Genomic DNA, 18,687 nt, shown 5'->3' on the forward strand with positions numbered 1-18,687 from the left:
CGAGAACAGAAACTCAATAAAATACACTAAACCTTTAAAAACAGCTGCTATTGATTTATATAAATAAAATAATGACAGAATTAAGTGAGCAACTTCAAAGTACATCTAATATCTGAAAAGCATTTATTTTTCTCATTTAGTAAGGCTTACTGGAATGAAGTGAAAGTATTAAAAACCTCATCACATTACTGAAATTTGGGAATATACTAACGACACTTGTGCTAAAGATACATAGTTCAAACATATGTGCAGTAACCATATAAAATGTGTGGTCTTGCTCAGAGCTGTGGAGTTGGAAGTAATTATTGTGGAGTTGGAAGTAATTATTGAATTATTAGAGTTAGAGTCAGTATGCTTTTATTGGTTCCAACTAAATGTAAATTGTAAAATAATGCATTAAAATTTATTTCACAGATATTAATTTACCTGCTTTCTGCAATGAAAATAATCTAATCGAATTTGAAGATTTCTATAATAGAGAATCTAGTAGAAACAATCCTGTTTTTATGTATGTCAATAACTTTTGGATTTAACTCCTATTCTATAGCTGCTCCCAAAATAGATTTTGCATGGATAGATTTTTCAGTCTTCTACAAAATAAATTTTATCTTTTGCGTTCTTCTATGTTACACTTACTTGAATTCTATACTCAGTGATTTATATCACTAAAAGATTATGTATCCAGTTACTTAAGGCATTCAATTTAGATTTAACACTGACTTTTTTTTTAACGTTGATCTCAATAAAATTAGATAATCAAAATTTTTGGAAAATAATGAAATACAGATAAAAGTGACATTTCTATTTTAAGTTAACTAGTGAAAGATTGTCACAAGACATCTAGCAATAGTTTATGAAAGTTGTATGGTTTTGTTTCACTAACAATTTGTAGTAAAACAAAAAATAAAATACATAAAATCCAATCCCTCACAAGTGTAATAGAAAAGGTAGAGATGATGCACTCTTGTAAACTATCAAGAGACAAAGTGAATTTCTGTTCAACACTTAACCAAGTGTAACAAACTTTTAGAAAGTTTATTCACCAAACAAATGCTAGAGAAAGGAAAGTGGGAAATATTGACAGATTCAACATGTTTACACTGTCGATAACCTTGCTTAGTTCATATAAATATACTGATTGCTTTATTTCTGAAACAAATGGTACATTGAGAACTCAAATATTGATATGATATTTATATATATGCAAATAAATATATTGTGATGTGTGTGTGTGTGTGTGTATGTGTGTGTGTGTGTATGTGTGTGCGTGCGTGCGTGTCTGCATGCATGTGCATATTGCATTTGGAGAACATTTCTTTAATGTATTCATTTAAACTATTTTTATTCTATTTATATTTTATTTCAATTATTGAAGAGTTTCTATTGCAATTATTGAACATATAAAAAGGTAATAGAGGACAGAAACAACTGAATTCTTAACAAAATGCCATAGACTACTACATCATTTTTATGTGCAGAGTTCAAATCTCACAGGAATTAACTTTGTCTTTCATCCCACAGGGAGCAACAGGGAATCAATTCAATGAACTATGCCTTTCCCCCAAAAATGTGAACTTCAGTTAATAAGAAATTATAATTGGGTATATTGGTATTAATTTTCCAAATACCATATTATCAGTGATTGAAGACAATGTCATTTTCTATAGGATGTTCATCACTGGAATCATGATTATTTTGTGTATTACACTATTTTGCCCTTGGTTGGTTGTTTTACTTCAACTGGATATTTTCAATGTAAGGTCATATGTCCTTAACTTAAGAAATTAAACTTGAAACCAAAAAATCCACAAGAAATAAATATAAAATACTTAAAGGCGCAGGAGTGGCTGTGTGGTAAGTAGCTTGCTAACCAACCACATGGTTCCCGGTTCAGTCCCACTGCGTGGCATCTTGGGCAAGTGTCTTCTGCTATAGCCCCGGGGCCGACCAATGCCTTGTGAGTGGATTTGGTAGACGGAAACTGAAAGAAGCCTGTCGTATATATGTATATATATATATATATATAGTCCAACCCATGCTAGCATGGAAAGCGGACGTTAAATGATGATGATGTATGTGTGTCTGTGTTTGTACCCCTAGCATTGCTTGACAACCGATGCTGGTATGTTTACGTCCCTGTCACTTAGCGGTTCGGCAAAAGAGACCGATAGAATAAGTACTAGGCTTACAAAGAATAAGTCCCGGGGTCGATTTGCTCGACTAAAGGTGGTGCTCCAACATGGCCGCAGTCAAATGACTGAAAAGAGTAAAGTTGTCTTTTTTACTATTTCACATACACATGCACTCTTTCAGGCTCATAGGGCAAAGATTATTTTGTGTATTCTTGATATCCTGATGAATTATTGGAAACTATTTTAAAAGATGGAATTCACCCTCTTCATAGAATAATTCAGCTGTGAAAGTCAAGCAGCATCTACTTGGTTGGCTAAAACAAGAAGAATAATATCCTGTGCAAGAACTGAACTTAGCCATTTAGCATTATTTGGAAATTTGTCTTGCAGTCACTGTTGAGTGTATTCCTAACCGTACATTTCTGTTTGTTTTTCAATGCTTACATGATGGTTCTGAAACAAAACATTTGAGTGACATAACTATACAGCATCTCTGTGAGGCTGAACATTCTCAAGTTCATCCTAACACGATTTCTCAATTTTTGTTCTACCTTTAGGTCTAAATCAGCTGATAACACACACAAAAATTAAGCAATTATTTTCCATGCATTTATAGAGAAAACATATGAAAGAAAGTCTTGTATCTTTTTGCCATTGCAGCTAACAAAAATGCATAAATCCCTTAAAATTACTATAGATATTTAGTTTCACAATCTTTTATGATGACCTTAAATATATATCATTACTGAAACTGATACACAGAACCCAAGATTCCACTTTAGAGTTAGAAAATACTGAACTCTGGAAAGTTGATGGCCTCTCCTAGAAAGCTTGTGTTTAGTTCATTCATGTTAGAGAACTGCTCATATATTTGAGAGGCACATACAAACATGTGACATGCAAATATGTTGAACTGCTATTTGATTGAGTGACAAAGATTCCTCAACATACTTCAACAACAGCTCATTGATATGTTTCTTCTCCCTACTATACTACTACAATGGCCTCTGCTCCACTAAGTTAACCAGCAATATGCACCTTTCCACTCACTTCTACTTAGCTTCTTCCATCACTGTTTCATCCTCTAGATTCTGCACAAAACCCTTCATCCTTCTTCCTCACATCAATAATGCTATATCATCCAGCTCCAACAAACATTTTTACACCAGACATTGATTTACATCACATATCAACTTCAATTTTGGAAGACCTGCAAACCATCATAGGCATTGTGCCTCCCTTAATTCATGCAAAATACAAATAAAATAAAAATCTAATTGAAGAAGGTATGAACCGAACCTACACTGAGCAATAATTTGGTAAAAGAAGGATGTGGGTCAGTCTTCAACTTAATTTCTGTACTAATGTTTTATTTCTCTGTATATGTGTTATGTGCATTGTAATTCATATACACATGCACTAACATTTGTTGGCAGAAAAACTGCAATTAAATCTAAATTTATTTATTGATGCTTCTTTTTTCCTTATCTTTTAAGAGTAAGATTGTTAAACATTTGTACAGAGAATTTAAAGTTGAGTGGAATTTATTAAAGACATTTAATTTCAATTTTTACATCAGAAAGTTTTTGTAATTGTTGATTAATTAACCAAGATTCATTGCTTCTCTAACAAACTGACAATACAATTTTTAAAAATATATAAAAGAATTGTGCTTTTTATTGTCTCATGTGCACCCAAAAGTCACCTTTTAATTCTCTGAACAATCAAAAAGCAAAAAGGATGAAGGAAAAAAATATAGCAATGTTTTGATGAATTCCAGTCAGCTTAATCATTAATTATTTCATCAACATTCATAGAATTATCTTTCTATCAGATAAAACTGCTACAAAATAAAATCGAATTCAAATAATTGATTTTAGAATAAGAGAGATCAAACTTCTCAAGCAGATGTGATAGTGTTAGATAAAAAGCTTTTAATATTTTTTTTGGGGGGGAATAGACATTTAAAATATCAACTTGATTTATTTTCTGTTTGACATTAAGACTACAAAGTGCTGTTTTGTCCATTTTTCTATACTAGCAAAAATTCATCAAATGTTTATAAAACTGCCTCTATCTTACTGCATCTGTTTTGGGATCATATTTTTTTAGGTCATTTTATAACAGACATTTAAATAACTTCTGTGTAACTGTCTCAATGCTTCCTAGGTTATCAACTTTTATACAGGGACAACATAAAAGAATTTTATTACTCATTAATTCTCACTGGTCATTTTGAGTGATTATTCAATATCTTACTATTTTCCGTTCTTGACACTAGCTATTCATCTATAAATTTGCATATTTTCCTACAATAATTGCATTGCTCCTTTCATCAAATTATCATATTGATTTTCTCTTACACATTACAACTTATTTCTTACTTCATACAATGAATATTACTCAATGGATTAATCATTTCAATTGTTATTTGTTTTTGGCAGGTCTTCTGCACTTGGTGCCCACTTTTCTCCCTTAACCATACATCACAATATTATATTTTGCGCAAAGTTTTCTAAATGTTTTCTGTTATTTTGCAGCGTTAGACCCATCCCATTAAAAAGAAAGCCATGTAAATAGATATAAAGCCCTTTCCTCAAATATGGAATGCCACCCATATAACACATCTAATTCTGCCATTAGTATCCTTAATTTATGTCTGAACTATACATACTATTTTTTCATGTAAATGCACTTAGATCACTAAGTGTTGAGTGACTGTCAATCTCCTTGGAATGTGAAAATACTTCTTTTAATAACTATTAGATGAATCGTCAACATTACAGTTAACATACTTCCAACAAATATTCATACAATTTCTTGCGACTAACAGTCACACCCCCAACAAACTTTACAGATATGCAAACAAAAAGTTAAATAAAAGCTAAAATAAACTTTTCTATAATTGCCATATGATTTTTAATTTTGAGAATCCAGTAACTTGTGGTTTATCAAATATCAATAATACAGTTAAAACAGTCACTTAAGAAAAGAAAAAGGAAAGGATAAAAATTCAAAAAAGCTAGGCTGCAAAGGTCCATAAAATTTAATTTTGCATTTCATTCTACTGGAGTCAAGGACTCTCAAATATGTAATAAAACTGAAATCTCAAAATTATGTCTGCAACTGAGAAGTAATTTTATATAGAACCCTTGAAACATTTTTTTTACAAACCAAGTTTACTGATATTTGCTAACAAATAAAATCTATAGAAAAATATTGATTTTACACTGTTCCTATCTACTCAGCTGAAATTAAGTGTCAGCTGAGTCCTGGTAAAATTCCCTTTCCCTCTAGGAAAATAAAGCTATAACTTGTAAAAGAATAATTATGAATTGACTAATAGGTACAGGTGTGGCTGTATGGTAAGAAACTTGTTTCCCAACCACACAATTCTGGGTTTAATCTCACAGCATGGCACCTTGGGTAAGTGTCTTCTACAGTAGTCTTGGATGACCAAAGCCTTGTGAGTAGATTTGGTAGATGGAAATTGAAAGAAGCCTATCATATATATATATATATATATATATATATATATATATATATATATATATATATATATATCTGTGTGTTTGTCTTTGTGTCTGTGCTTGACAATTGGTGTTGGTTGGTGTGTTTACATACCCATAACTTAAGCAGTTCAGCAAAAAAACCCAATACAATAAATACCAAACTTTAAAAAATAAGTCCTGGTGTCAATTTATTCAACTAAAACCCTTCAAGGCAGTGCTCCAGCATGGCCACAGTCAAATGACTGAAACAAGTAAACGATAAAAGATAATTGGAAAAGTTCAACTCAGCTGTATGACCTATAAATAATACTTGGGTCTTCTTTAGGAAACTACGCACCATATAGTTAGAAAACAATTAGTTCGGTGTAATTTCATAGAAAAATGAAAGAGCTGATTTTCTCTCTCTCATGTACATATTTCATCAGTAGTTCATATATCCAAAATAGAAGCTAATTCTAAAACATTAGAGCAGTAATATATTTGAACCTGACAAGTCACCTCTATAGTTAAGCACTATATAGATGCAAAACCAATCGCCACTCTCTGACCAGCCATAGCAATCAACATTCTAACACACACACACACACACATACATATATATATATATATATATATATATATATATATATATATATATATATATATATATATCATTTGTAAAACCATATCCGAAAGAAGCAGCACACTCTAGATGTATGGCAGTTTATATTAAAAATGGGGAAGGCCGGTTTATGGGATTACCTTAGGCTTCCCATCCATAAAGGTTTTAGCCTTATGGTATATCATCAGATCCCAGAAACCTGTTGGCCCATGACCTCTTAAAAATATTTTTAAGAGGTCATGGGTCTACAGGTTTTGGGGATCTGATAATACACCATAAAGCTAAATCCTTTATGGACAGGAAACCTAAAGTAATCCCATAAACTGGCCTTCCCCATTTTTTATATATATATATATATATATATAAGATAAAGAGCCTGCCATCACCTGCAAATAAATGTGGTTAGGTAATGCATTTTGCATTCACTAACTGTTTTAAGTGCCTATGCAACCATGAAAGGACATAGATACCCTCTCATCTCTCTCTCTTGCTTTTTGACTCAGTGGCACATCCAGCATGACAACTGGAGAGAGAGAAAGAATTGTACCAGCACTCAGCTGGTACTCATTTTCAACTCAGTAAATAGGAACAATGTGAAATGAAGTGCCTGGCAGAAAGAAGCAACATACAACCCATTCCAAGAATTGAATCCATGACATCATGATTGTGAGCCATACAGCTTAACTACTGCATCACATGCCTTCATATATATGTCTGTTTCATTATCTTCATCACTTAACATGTTTTCCATGCTGACATGGGTTGGATGGTTTGACAGGAGTTGGCAAGCCAGAAGATTATGTCAGGTTCCATTGTCTGTTTTGGCATGGTTTCTACAGCTGGATACTCTTTCTAATGCCAACCACTTTACAGAGTGTATTGGGTGGTTTTTACATGACACCAGCATTGGTGGGGTCACCAAGTAACTTGCAAGACAAAAGCCACTCAACAGGGAAGGGGAGTAGTATTGAGGTGGATAGCTTTGTACTAGTTGGAAGGTAAGTTGCTATAGAGGAGATATATGGCTACTCTAGATGGAAAGGAAAGAAGAGATGGGAAAGGAGAAAGCTGGGGTTATAGAGAAAGAAAGAGATATATAGAGAGACAGTTGATGGTAGAGATATGTATAGGTTAATTTTTTATTACATAAATTTAAAAAAAAACATCCTTATTCTTTTTGCATCTTACAAAAATGTTTAACTTTTTCTAGTCATAAAACAACAGGTTTTGTTGAAATAAAGCCTACATGTTGAAGTACTAAATTCCAAAGCAGAGGGTGGCTAATAAAATGAGATGGCTACAGTTGATACATTGACTGAACACATTTTAATCATAGTATAAGTCTACAAAATAAGTACATGCAGAAAACTTGCTGTTATTAATCTCATTCAAGATAATGCAATTAAATAATAACTCCTTGAGATAAAGGTGAGAGATTAAGTTGGCTCTAGTAAGATTTGAACACAGAATGTAGAGACATGTAACTGTATACTGAAAGATATTTAATTCAATGCTCTACCTACCCTATCTGTCTCTCCACCAACCTAATTTGGAATCTAAAATAAATCTTTAACTCTGAATAATTACAGCAGAAAACCAAATGGGTTGACTGTTTTAAATGTTATTAAAACATCACCAATCACTATTGGTTTGAATAATAATGATTTCTAATATTAATACAATATCAGGGTTGTGGGAAGGAACAGTTAATCAATTCCAATACATGAGTGGTTTTCATTTTATTAATCCTGAAGAGATAAAAGGAAAAGTCGATTCCAGCAGAATTTGAATTCAGAACATAAAAGTACATGACTAAATATCACAAGGCATTTTGTTTGGTGCTCTACTTATTTTGCCACTCACCTCCTTATAATAATTGTTATTAATATAGACACAATGTTAAAAATTAATGAAAGAGCTTAGTCGATTAAATCAGCCACTTTACTTCTATTTCATTAACCACAGAAAAATGAAAGGCAAAGTTGAGGTAAAGAGCTCTATAAAAAAGATAATCTAAATGTGTATATTTGGTTTAAAATGGAATATGTGTGAGTGTGTGAATATATAAGAAAAAGAGAGAGTGAGATATACAGAAGCTGTAGAAAGTTTATTCAGTAAGAAATATTGTATGCTTAGAATTAATGAAATTTAAAACCACTGTTAAAAAACAGCACAAAGAAAAATAGATAACCAGACATTTAAAGTGTCGAAACAGTCTTTTACTAATCTTAAGAACTCACCAGGAATTGTCTACGAATGTAATTACATAGTAACCCTGACACAGTGACATATTAGAGAGAGACTCCAATTAAATGTTAATCAAAGAAAAAAGCCATGATTACAAACCAAACTTCACAGTCTGTCATACATTCATTCTTAAAAGATTAAGTCTTCATTCCCATTCCCACCTTAATCCAACACCCAACAATCTTTTAGATTGTATTACGTATGGTGAACCCATTACCTTTTAAACTGGATGATAAGTTCACCTTTTAAACTGGATGATAAGTTCACTGACATGAGCTAAGTTGTTAAATCAACGGAGGATTGGGGCAGCTTTATGCTGAAGTCTGTGCTCTCTAACAAAATTTTCAAAATAGTTTCACTGGCCTAGCAGATAAGGTATTACTTGACTGAGAAGTTGTATTCTTGTTATTGACATTGTACTCTTCAAGAAATGAGACAATAAACTATCTCTTAATCAGAATGTAAAATAGATAAAAAGCATAGAAAATAACAAAAAGATAGTGACTGAGCTGGAGTACGAAATTATCTGAAAGCAAGTGTTGATTTTGTGGTTTACAGTGTGAATATCAAATCCACCTTCACAAGTGAGTGAGTGAGTGAGTTAGACTTGCAAAATAATCTGTTGCAAGCAAACAAATCAAATCAACACGAACACAATGTTAATTATTGACTGAGCTAGAGATACCTGTGGTTACCTGACAAGCAAATTCGATAAAAAGGAATTTAGTGTAAATATAGGACCAAGCTCCCAGGGAAGAAAAATTCATTGCATTCATTTCTCTGATAAACTGACCAGTTATGTAAGTTATTCCATTAGCAATGGTCACAAGTATTGTTGATGTTTGTTGAATAACTTTGATCAACGCTACTTGAACAGACTAAAGGCATAGACAAGGCTGAATGAGTGCATAAAAGTAAACCAAAAGTTAAGATAAGCCATGATTTAGTCTGATCAGGGACTATACACTCCCTATTACATATGCAAAAGAGGCAGTTAGGACAGATACCTTCTGCTTGCTCTCCTCCAATTTGTTCATACGTGATTGAAATATCTGACTGTTACAGTCAAGAGAGGTGAAATACAAGATTATCTTAAATCTTGAGACTTGTTAAGAGGTAGATAGGAAAGTAGTAATAAATTTCATTATACCAGCTTCCTTACTATACACAAAAGCTTCATTTACAAAGAACATTTGCAAAAGAAACATGCACTAATAAGACAATCTAAATATTCTAACAGTACAAACCTGGGCAGACTCTTTTACAGAAACCTTTCATTATAGAGTTGCTATTAAACAGGTCTTTTTTTCAATAAGATTCAAAATCAAGTACACTGATCAGTCTATTTTCAGGTTTGGTTGTGGACAGACCTCAAGCAAAGATAACCAAGGACCCCATTCCCAAGCCAGGTAATAAAGGCAACCTGCCAAGGATGCTCATTACTATACAAAAGCTTCATTTACTTTTTTTGCAATAAAGCATTCAAAATCTAACGTAAACAGGGCAACAGTGCATAAGAGAGCACAGGCTCATAAGAAATCTACAGTGGGGTGTGGACAGACCTCAAGCAAAGATAACCAAGGACCCCATTCCCAAGCCAGGTAATAAAGGCAACCTGCCAAGGATGATGTACAATCTGAATAAGCCCAATAGTATTTAAAAAGCACAACTCTAATCACATGGAAGCAACAGGAACTCTGCCAAAAGATGCAGAGTGGGTTCCCTAGCTCATGAAAGTTTAGAAGAGGCATCCAGCTGCAAAAATAAGAAGGCACAAATGGAGATAACAAAGAGAAGACTTTAGTGTTGTTGTGGACATTATATACTACCAGTGACATGAAAAATTGCACCTAGTACATTCTGTGAAGTGATTGGAAAGGTATCCAGTTATGAAATCTTGCCAAAATTAACATAACAGTATTGGCTGGTTTTTACTTTATTGCTTTGTGTGCCAGAAAATGAGGGTCTGCCATGAATGACAATATGCAGTGAGACTAAAACAATCCATGGAACATTGTAAAAAGATATACTATAATGATGGGTTTAGAGTATCCTTCCACTTTCTCTTCAATTAAAGTCATGTGTGTTAGTAATTTCTTTTATGGTCTCAAGAATCTGTTTCAATACACTTATGAAATATTTAAGCTATTACAGCACTTGACCATCAGGTCAAAGGCTTTACTTCACATTATGTGTACATGGCTTACTGAGAACCAGGAACTACACTGATTTCTTTGTGTTTAAAAGGGGAATCCTGATCTAAAACATTTTTAATTGTTCTTGCACATTAAAATTTTCTAAACTATAGCACCATAAAGAGGTGGTTGAAAAATATCAAAATATTTTCTTTATATAATGATTCATGTACTAATATTGATAGTTATATCATAAAAGTAAGATGTTTTCAAGTTTTTTTTTGTTTTTTAAAGATAAGGCTGAAAAAGGTAATTAATTTAAAGACTGCTAGCTGGATGGACCTGACTGAAAAAAAATTCTCTACAAGAATAATACCAATCTAAATCAACAAAATGGAACAACGTAAATTTCCTTGACCACTGAAAGCCACAAGGTAAGACAAAATAACAATGCAAGATTCTTTCAAAAAGAATCCAAGTTAAAATAACACAAATGATCCAGTTCTTGGGAGTTTTCTCATGATAAAATATAACTGCATCACCAGAAGTTCTTAAAAATACTAGAGGGGATAATGGGGAAAATAGCCCAAATGAAGGTAAAATTGATTGTAGAGTTCTATGCAGTTGCTTAATTCATTAGAAATAGCAGACAAATTACAAAGGATACATTGAATTATGAGTCCTAGATATGTAAAATGATAGTTTGGTCACGTATATCTCTTTGGTCAAAGTTACTGAAGCTAAGTTACTACATGGCTGTAGCTTCCAAGTGTATGTAAAGCTCTTTAGGAGAGAACAAAGGGATCAAATGAAGATATGAATAAATTTATTGTGGAGCAGGCAGATTGCTTGTTATTTGAATAGACCCACTTTTTGGCTTTTCTGTTCTCAGATGCAAAAGAGATGGATAGCTTAATAATGTGAAAACCTGACCAGCCTAACATAGGGAAAGGAATGTAAAAATTAAAATAATTATGAAAATGATAGTAAGAACAAAAGTAAATGCTATCATTTCCACATTATTGAAGGTGAAGTGAACCAACTGTAAGGAGACCTTGAAGCTAGAGTTTACATAAACAGAAATTTGAACAAAATACTTGGCATCAAAAATAAAATCAAACATATCTAGCAATAAGTTAGCATCATGTGAAAAGAAAGCTATTCATTGTAATCAAGTATTTTAGTATAGTTTATTAATATTGCTTAAGCGGTTACACAATTTAAAAAAACACGCTTTTCTAAGGGAACATTTTCACTTATTAGCATTCAGATTCCTACAGTTTTGTATTTAAGAGATGAGGAATAATGTACATTATTTACATTTGACTGATATTTGTCCTCATCTTGTTTGTGGTAAGTTATACAAAGGCGAAACATGCCCCCCCCCGCCCTCAAAATAAGGCTAGAGGAAGATCGCAAAGCTGTGACACAGTGAGATATTGATAAATCGGGTATAGCTGATCATGTATAGAAAAGTGGAGACCACCTCCCCCTGTGGGATGAAGCTAAAATAATAGAGAGAGAACATCACTGGAAAATACGAAAACTAAAAGAAGCAGTACATATGCTAGGACACAGCAACCTCCTAAGCAGACCGGGTGCAGATATGAACAGCATATGGGAACCAGTATTAAGGAAGGATAGGAGAATATTAGACTTATAAGCCCTAAAATTCACTTCATAATTGCCCATGGACATATGGCATAGTGGTTAAGAGCACGGGCTACTAACCCCAAGATTCCGAGTTTTATTCCAGGCAGTGATCTGAATAATAATAATAACAACAACAATAACATCAAAAAATACCTTAGGAATGGGAACCCAGGTTCGAAATTTCCCCAAGACACTTGATGAAGGCTGGAGGGTATATCAGCTGAAACACTGTGTTAACAACAAACAAGATGGGGACAAATATCCGTCAAATATAAATAATTGTAAATTCAGATTCCTGTTTTACTTTCACTAGATTTTGCTAAACTTACTTGTCTCTAGCAAACCAAAAATATGTTGACTTTCTCACTCATGTTTCATCACTATACAACATTCCACTTGATATATGCATTTTGCAGATGGGAAGAGAGACCATCAACTAGCCATTACAAATATACTCTACACAGGACATACATTCATAGTCACATTCCCTATGAGAAATAGCAGCCATATCCCTCAAGTCTATCATTTTTAGATAAAGCATACTGAATAAGACAACCCTAGATGCACAATACCTAAAAAATAAAATAGAATAGTCATGATAGGGAATGTCTTTGATCATTTGTCTACTGGATTGAATTTGACTTAGGCTAAACAACAAATAACTCTAGGACATGAAAGTGAATAATATAGCTATTGTTGTATATGCACAAGGAATAACAGAAAAATTGCTGTTGACTGACTGTACTAAGAGATATTACTATACACAAACTAACTGGGAAGTCTACATGGTCATGTAAACTTGCTAAAAATAGCAGCTGAACCGTCTTGAAATTACACCCTATCATCTCAAAAAGGAAAAATATATTGGATAAAGTGGTCTTATGCACACTGCCTGAAAAAGTACAAAAAAAAAGTTGGAATGCTTTTAGATCAGAGCTGACCTAAGTTTAAACAACAACTGAAGGCAATGCTATAACTAAATCTATCTTCTGTAAAAAAAAAAAAAAAAATCAACCCTACTTTAGCAATATAAACTTATACATTAAAACAAAACTAGAAAGACAAATTCACAAACAGTGACTGAGGTATTATATAAGCTCAAAAGATAACCTTTTCAAAAATCAGAACCTGTATCAGGTATTGTCCAAACAGAAAACAAAATTGAACTGGAAATAGTTATTGGTCCCAGATCATCTCATCTGCTTAAATCATACTGCACTCCTAGTCTATCATTTGTTTGACAGATGATGTATAACATGTTAGTACATATGTGATTTGCATGTAAGATTTCATACAAATATAGATGTGAATAAGACCAAGCAATGATTTAGTGTTAGTGTATTTGAGATGAATAACACTTTTATATCATATGATAGTAAGAACTGACAAAATAGTTCTTTTATGATAAATATATGTTTGATTTCAATATGAATGCCGGTTAAAACTCTACAAGGTAGATTAATCATACTTGAGTTATTTTGTTTGACAAAAAAAAGAAAAAAAAACAAAAAACTTAATACCTACAGTTTATTTAGTGTTGTGAATGGGATATTGTCAAAAATAATAATAGGAGTATATGTAACTATGTCCACAATTGTATATAAACAGATGTGCACGTGTTTGCTTGCACTTGAACATGTGTGCATATGTTTATGTACAACTGCACATGTTGCAATGTAATGTACAGTTGTGTTCAAGTGCAGCTTGCTATCAAATATTTGTAGTGGTGGAGAGAGAAACCAGCGCCAGTTTGATTTACAAGCATAGTCTGGAACTATATCACTGATAAAGATGTTTGTGGCTCAGCTTCCATGTATTCAAATTGCTTCTGTCCCTTGTGATTAGCATGTTTCGAATCACTGAAGGGTAAAAAATTAAATTTCTGTGAATGAGATTCACAGAACCTATGTAGCTGGCAGAATGAACACATGGACATCCATGTGCAAACACACTTACACACAAATACCATAAATATATCAATAGCTATCATTTCTCAAAATTTTAAGAAGCTGTAACAAGTTATGAACAGCTTGATTACTAGGATTTCTTTTTATTGAGAATAAAGACAACTGTAGCAGAGAATTGTTAGAGTAGCCAAACTAATCCAGTGTTTTGTTGGTGCTTATTTTATAATTCCCCAAGATGAATAAAAAGACTAACCTCAGCATAATGTGAATTGGGAAAATTTAGATAAAACACTATTATGCATTAATTAGTCTAACACTGTGCAATTTTAATCAACTTCAGCTTAATCATAGTAGTAGTAAGTTCTGATATAGGTGGGATGTCATAGATTTCACTAGTTAGGTCAAGATGACTGACATTTATGATTCACCAAGGAATGTTAAAATGTAACTAAAGAGATTTAAAACAATAATCATAACTGCTTATAAGATAACGATTAATTTCTAAACTGAAAAACTTTATTTCTGGAAGAGGGAAGTGCACACTTATACAAATTGAATCCAGTATTTTATGGGTCCTTGTATTATTAAATCTCCTCCACATGTACACATAAAATAGATCTAAGCTTGTAACTATAATATATAATCTGACTATCTACTTCTTATATCAACTCCTCTTCCACAGAAGCAAAAGTGGTAGGTCAAACGGTAAATATTACCTCCAGATTTAATAATCAAATATAATAATAAGCTTCTCCATATTTCTCATGAGAGATGACTCCTCTCATTGGGTTATGGGCATCGCTCTTCTTTATCAGATTCAACAATAAAGAGGGAAACTCATTCTGGGACAGTCCAGAAAATCAGACAATGGTAATAAAATTTTTGGTCAGGAGCCTACAAGCCATAACGCAATGGATCTCCTGTTGCTTGATCAGGTGAATAACTTGTTGCTGTATGTGTGACTGAGTAATTCACAGACAATGTACCCCTAACATGATTCTCAAACAGTATTAGCATGACATAGATTGTAGTCTTTTTGAATTACAGGTATAATCCACTTGGGTGATTTTTATGCAGCTTCTATCTACACAATTTCATTCACAAGGTAGGAGTCAAGCCAGGTTATGACAATAACATTTGCTCAAGATGCCACACAGCTTCTTAACCATTTAGCCATATTGCAGCTACAAGCCATTTATCACCATTAAATATGAAGCAAAAAGAAATCTATCAACTAACAGATGTTTGAAGACAACCTTTGCCATATAGTAAAAAAAAGACATTATTTTAAAATAGAATATTTGTAACTAAAATATAAAAAAAGACATAAAAACAAATCCTTTTGGAAAGCACTGGTAATTTTAAAGATTATACTAAAGGGACTACATGAAAGACGTCTAATGGAGACAGCAAAGTTTATAAACACAGCTAACATAATATATAGAGTAATGATGCAGCCTGCTGTAAGTTAAGCAATTATGCAGCACCTGATAACCATAGTTCATACGTAGGGTACATCAGCTTGTAATTAGATTTAATGCTAAATCACAGCACCCTATCTTTTGGGGGGAAAGGAAACAGAATGTTGCTATGATTATGCCTTTCCCCAAGAGCATTAGGGTGTTACAATAAACTGAAAGGTTTTTCATCCAGAAATTGAGAGTATACCATAGAGTCACCCTACCACAAGCTTACCTCCAGATATAATAATTACTATTATTAATTAATATTACTATCATTAACCCTTTCGTTACTATAAAGATTATAATTTTTCAAATGATTAACATTATATGTAGAGATATAAAAATCTTTCATCATCTCTAAAAATGATGTTAATAATCTGAAAAAATTACAATTTCTTAAAGACAAAGCTTCAAATGTGGGAGAGGAATACAATTGATTAAACTGATCCAAGCACTAGACTAGAACTTTATTTTGTCAAGCTGAAAAGATGAAGAGCAAAGTTGATTTCATTAGGAGTTCATTATTTATTGATTACCAATGTTTTTTTTTAATTTCTGCTACAAGAAACAAAATATTCATATACAATAAAAAAGAGTGGGTGTACATATATGTTGCTTATGTATGTGTATACATACATATATACACAAAGTATGCAACTTGGAGGATTTGACAGGTTTGGATGAAATCCTACCTCAGGGCTATATATATGTGTGTATGTGTATATATCACCGTGACCGACCAGGCTATCAGATGTTGTTACATATCGCTGGTCACAATGTGCTTCGCATTGTTTTAGCCTTCAAATGACACCAACCCCGCTGGCTAAGCGAGCAGGCCAACAGAAGAAAGAGTGAGAGAAAGTGGCGAAAGAGTACAGCAGGGATCGTCACCACCCCCTGCCGGAGCCTTGTGGAGCTTTAGGTGTTTTCGCTCAATAAACACTCAACGCCCGGTCTGGGAATCGAAACCGCGATCCTACGACCGCAAGTCCGCTGCCCTAACCACTAGGCCATTGCGCCTCCGTATGTGTGTGTGTATATGTATATATATATATATATATGTATATATATATATGTATGTATATATATGTATATATATGTAATAAACATCTTTACGCTAATGCAAATTAGATGACTACTGTTAGATCAATTTTAATAAATGTGAATATTCAGACCCCACTTGGTTGAAATCCTGGTGACACCATGATATATAAAATACAAGATGTCAAAATACAGGGCCTTTTTTTTTTCTTTAGAAAGAAAATTGATATAAATAATGACACTCTCACCACTTACATAACTGGTATTTATCTGAATACCAGCATAAGACACCAAATGATTAAAAAAAAACATGTCCAGATCTCTGTTGCAATGTCAACAATAATATATTTTGATTAGACAATGTTACTTTGTATCTAGAAGGTGCATGGTTAATTGATTAATCAATGGTATCTTGAAGAAATGATTTTCATTTCTAGGAGATAGGCTGGGTTTCATCAACTGAAGTAGTTTTGCATAAGGCACCTTCTCTGTCTTGCTTTCACATTCTAAACTGTCACCATTGAACGGTAGTATCTAATATATTAAAGCTTGTAAATAATAAAAATGGAATTGCTGTTTAGTGGCTTCCTTCTCGTGTATCTTTATTTCAAGAAAAGAAAAATTCAAGTAACAATCCCTAACCAATATTTCGTAAAAGCAGACAAGAAAGTGGTAGCAGACGACAGTATTCGACGTCTGCTGACTCCGTTGTCATCGTCTGCAAGCAACAGTGTTAGAAAACGTCTCACAAAATAAAAGATTGCTTCCAGTAGCAAGCTGGAACCGGCATTATCTAAATATCGTTGCATTTAGCACGAAAACATGAAAATAAGAAAGTAAAATAATCATTCGAATGTGTTAGATGAGAGAAGCAAAAGAAACACAAAATATGTCTATGAGACATAAAGAGTTGGAGACTTGAATGAAGAAATGAACGAATATTTGCTGTTCACTTTGTTATAAGTAAGAAGAATCAATGATAAATATATGAATGAATACAGAAATTGTAGTTTAATGTTTTGATATCAAAATATTGAAAATAGCTGTGACAGTATGATTTTGGTGTCATGAAGTCCCGGGTAATAAATGAAAAAGACATCTGTCAGGAATGTTTACTCTACTTCCTTTTTAACGTTTCTTTCGTTTATTCTCTGTGAAATATCAACATTTCAATTTAAAATTGTTTAATGAAAACGCATACTTACATCTGATTCATTACAGTTGTTAGGAAAACACCTCCGTAAATATCTTTGTATTGTATCGCCGGAGAATTTGCTTCCCGAAAAGTATCAATCTGTAAAAGATGAGAGAGAACGAAAATAAAATCAAAATAGTTAAATCAAAGAAAAGAGAATCATGAAAGACGAGTAAAAACCAAAACAAAACAAAGCAAAAAAACTAAGAGAAATAGCTCTTGTTGACATGAGTATTAGTGGGATGATGTCGATCTGAAGAAAAAACAAAAGATGTTTCCAGTATTTGTGACACTTTCAATCAATGGCTAAATGGTTAAGAAGGCTTCGTTACAAGATTTCTGACTCGATCCCAAATCGTGGCGTATTGGGTAAATGTCATTTTTATAACCTCGAGTCGACACACCTTGTGAGCGAAACTGGGTAGACGGAAATAGAACAGAAGCCCGTCGGGTGGATTGTACATGTAATTCAAAAGGTACAGAAGGCACACACGGTGTCACATTGATTCTGCCTGCATATTACGCTAAGAGTGCATGTGTCTGTGGAGAGATGTCCAGCCACGACTATATTAATCCACGAACAGGTAATTCAGTTGATCAATTAACTGAATCTTAATTGTCGGACGATGGAGATCCACCATCATATTCAATCAATTCTACTAAACAACCCTCAAGAACACTTGAAATATTGGTTTCAAATTTTGGCACAAAGCCAAATTCGGGAGAGAAGGTAAGTCGATTACAACGACTCCAGTGCTCAACTGGTACATATTTTATCGATCGCCAAAAGGATGAAAGGCA

At 33.1% G+C, this 18,687-nt stretch overlaps 1 protein-coding gene across 12 annotated transcripts in view; it reads right to left on the reverse strand.

Moving 5' to 3' along the window:
- The window catches only part of LOC115217556 (girdin), a 180,609-nt gene that overhangs the window by 156,082 nt on the left and 5,840 nt on the right, over nucleotides 1–18,687 (reverse strand). For all 12 annotated transcript variants that reach the window (XM_036507587.1, XM_036507585.1, XM_036507583.1 and 9 more), the window contains one exon: nucleotides 17,897–17,985. In XM_036507587.1, coding sequence (XP_036363480.1) covers nucleotides 17,897–17,985 — 89 coding nt within the window. The remainder of the gene's footprint in view (nucleotides 1–17,896; nucleotides 17,986–18,687) is intronic.

The sequence above is a fragment of the Octopus sinensis genome, linkage group LG11, assembly GCF_006345805.1.
Source record: "Octopus sinensis linkage group LG11, ASM634580v1, whole genome shotgun sequence".
Taxonomy (NCBI): Eukaryota; Metazoa; Mollusca; class Cephalopoda; order Octopoda; family Octopodidae; genus Octopus; species Octopus sinensis.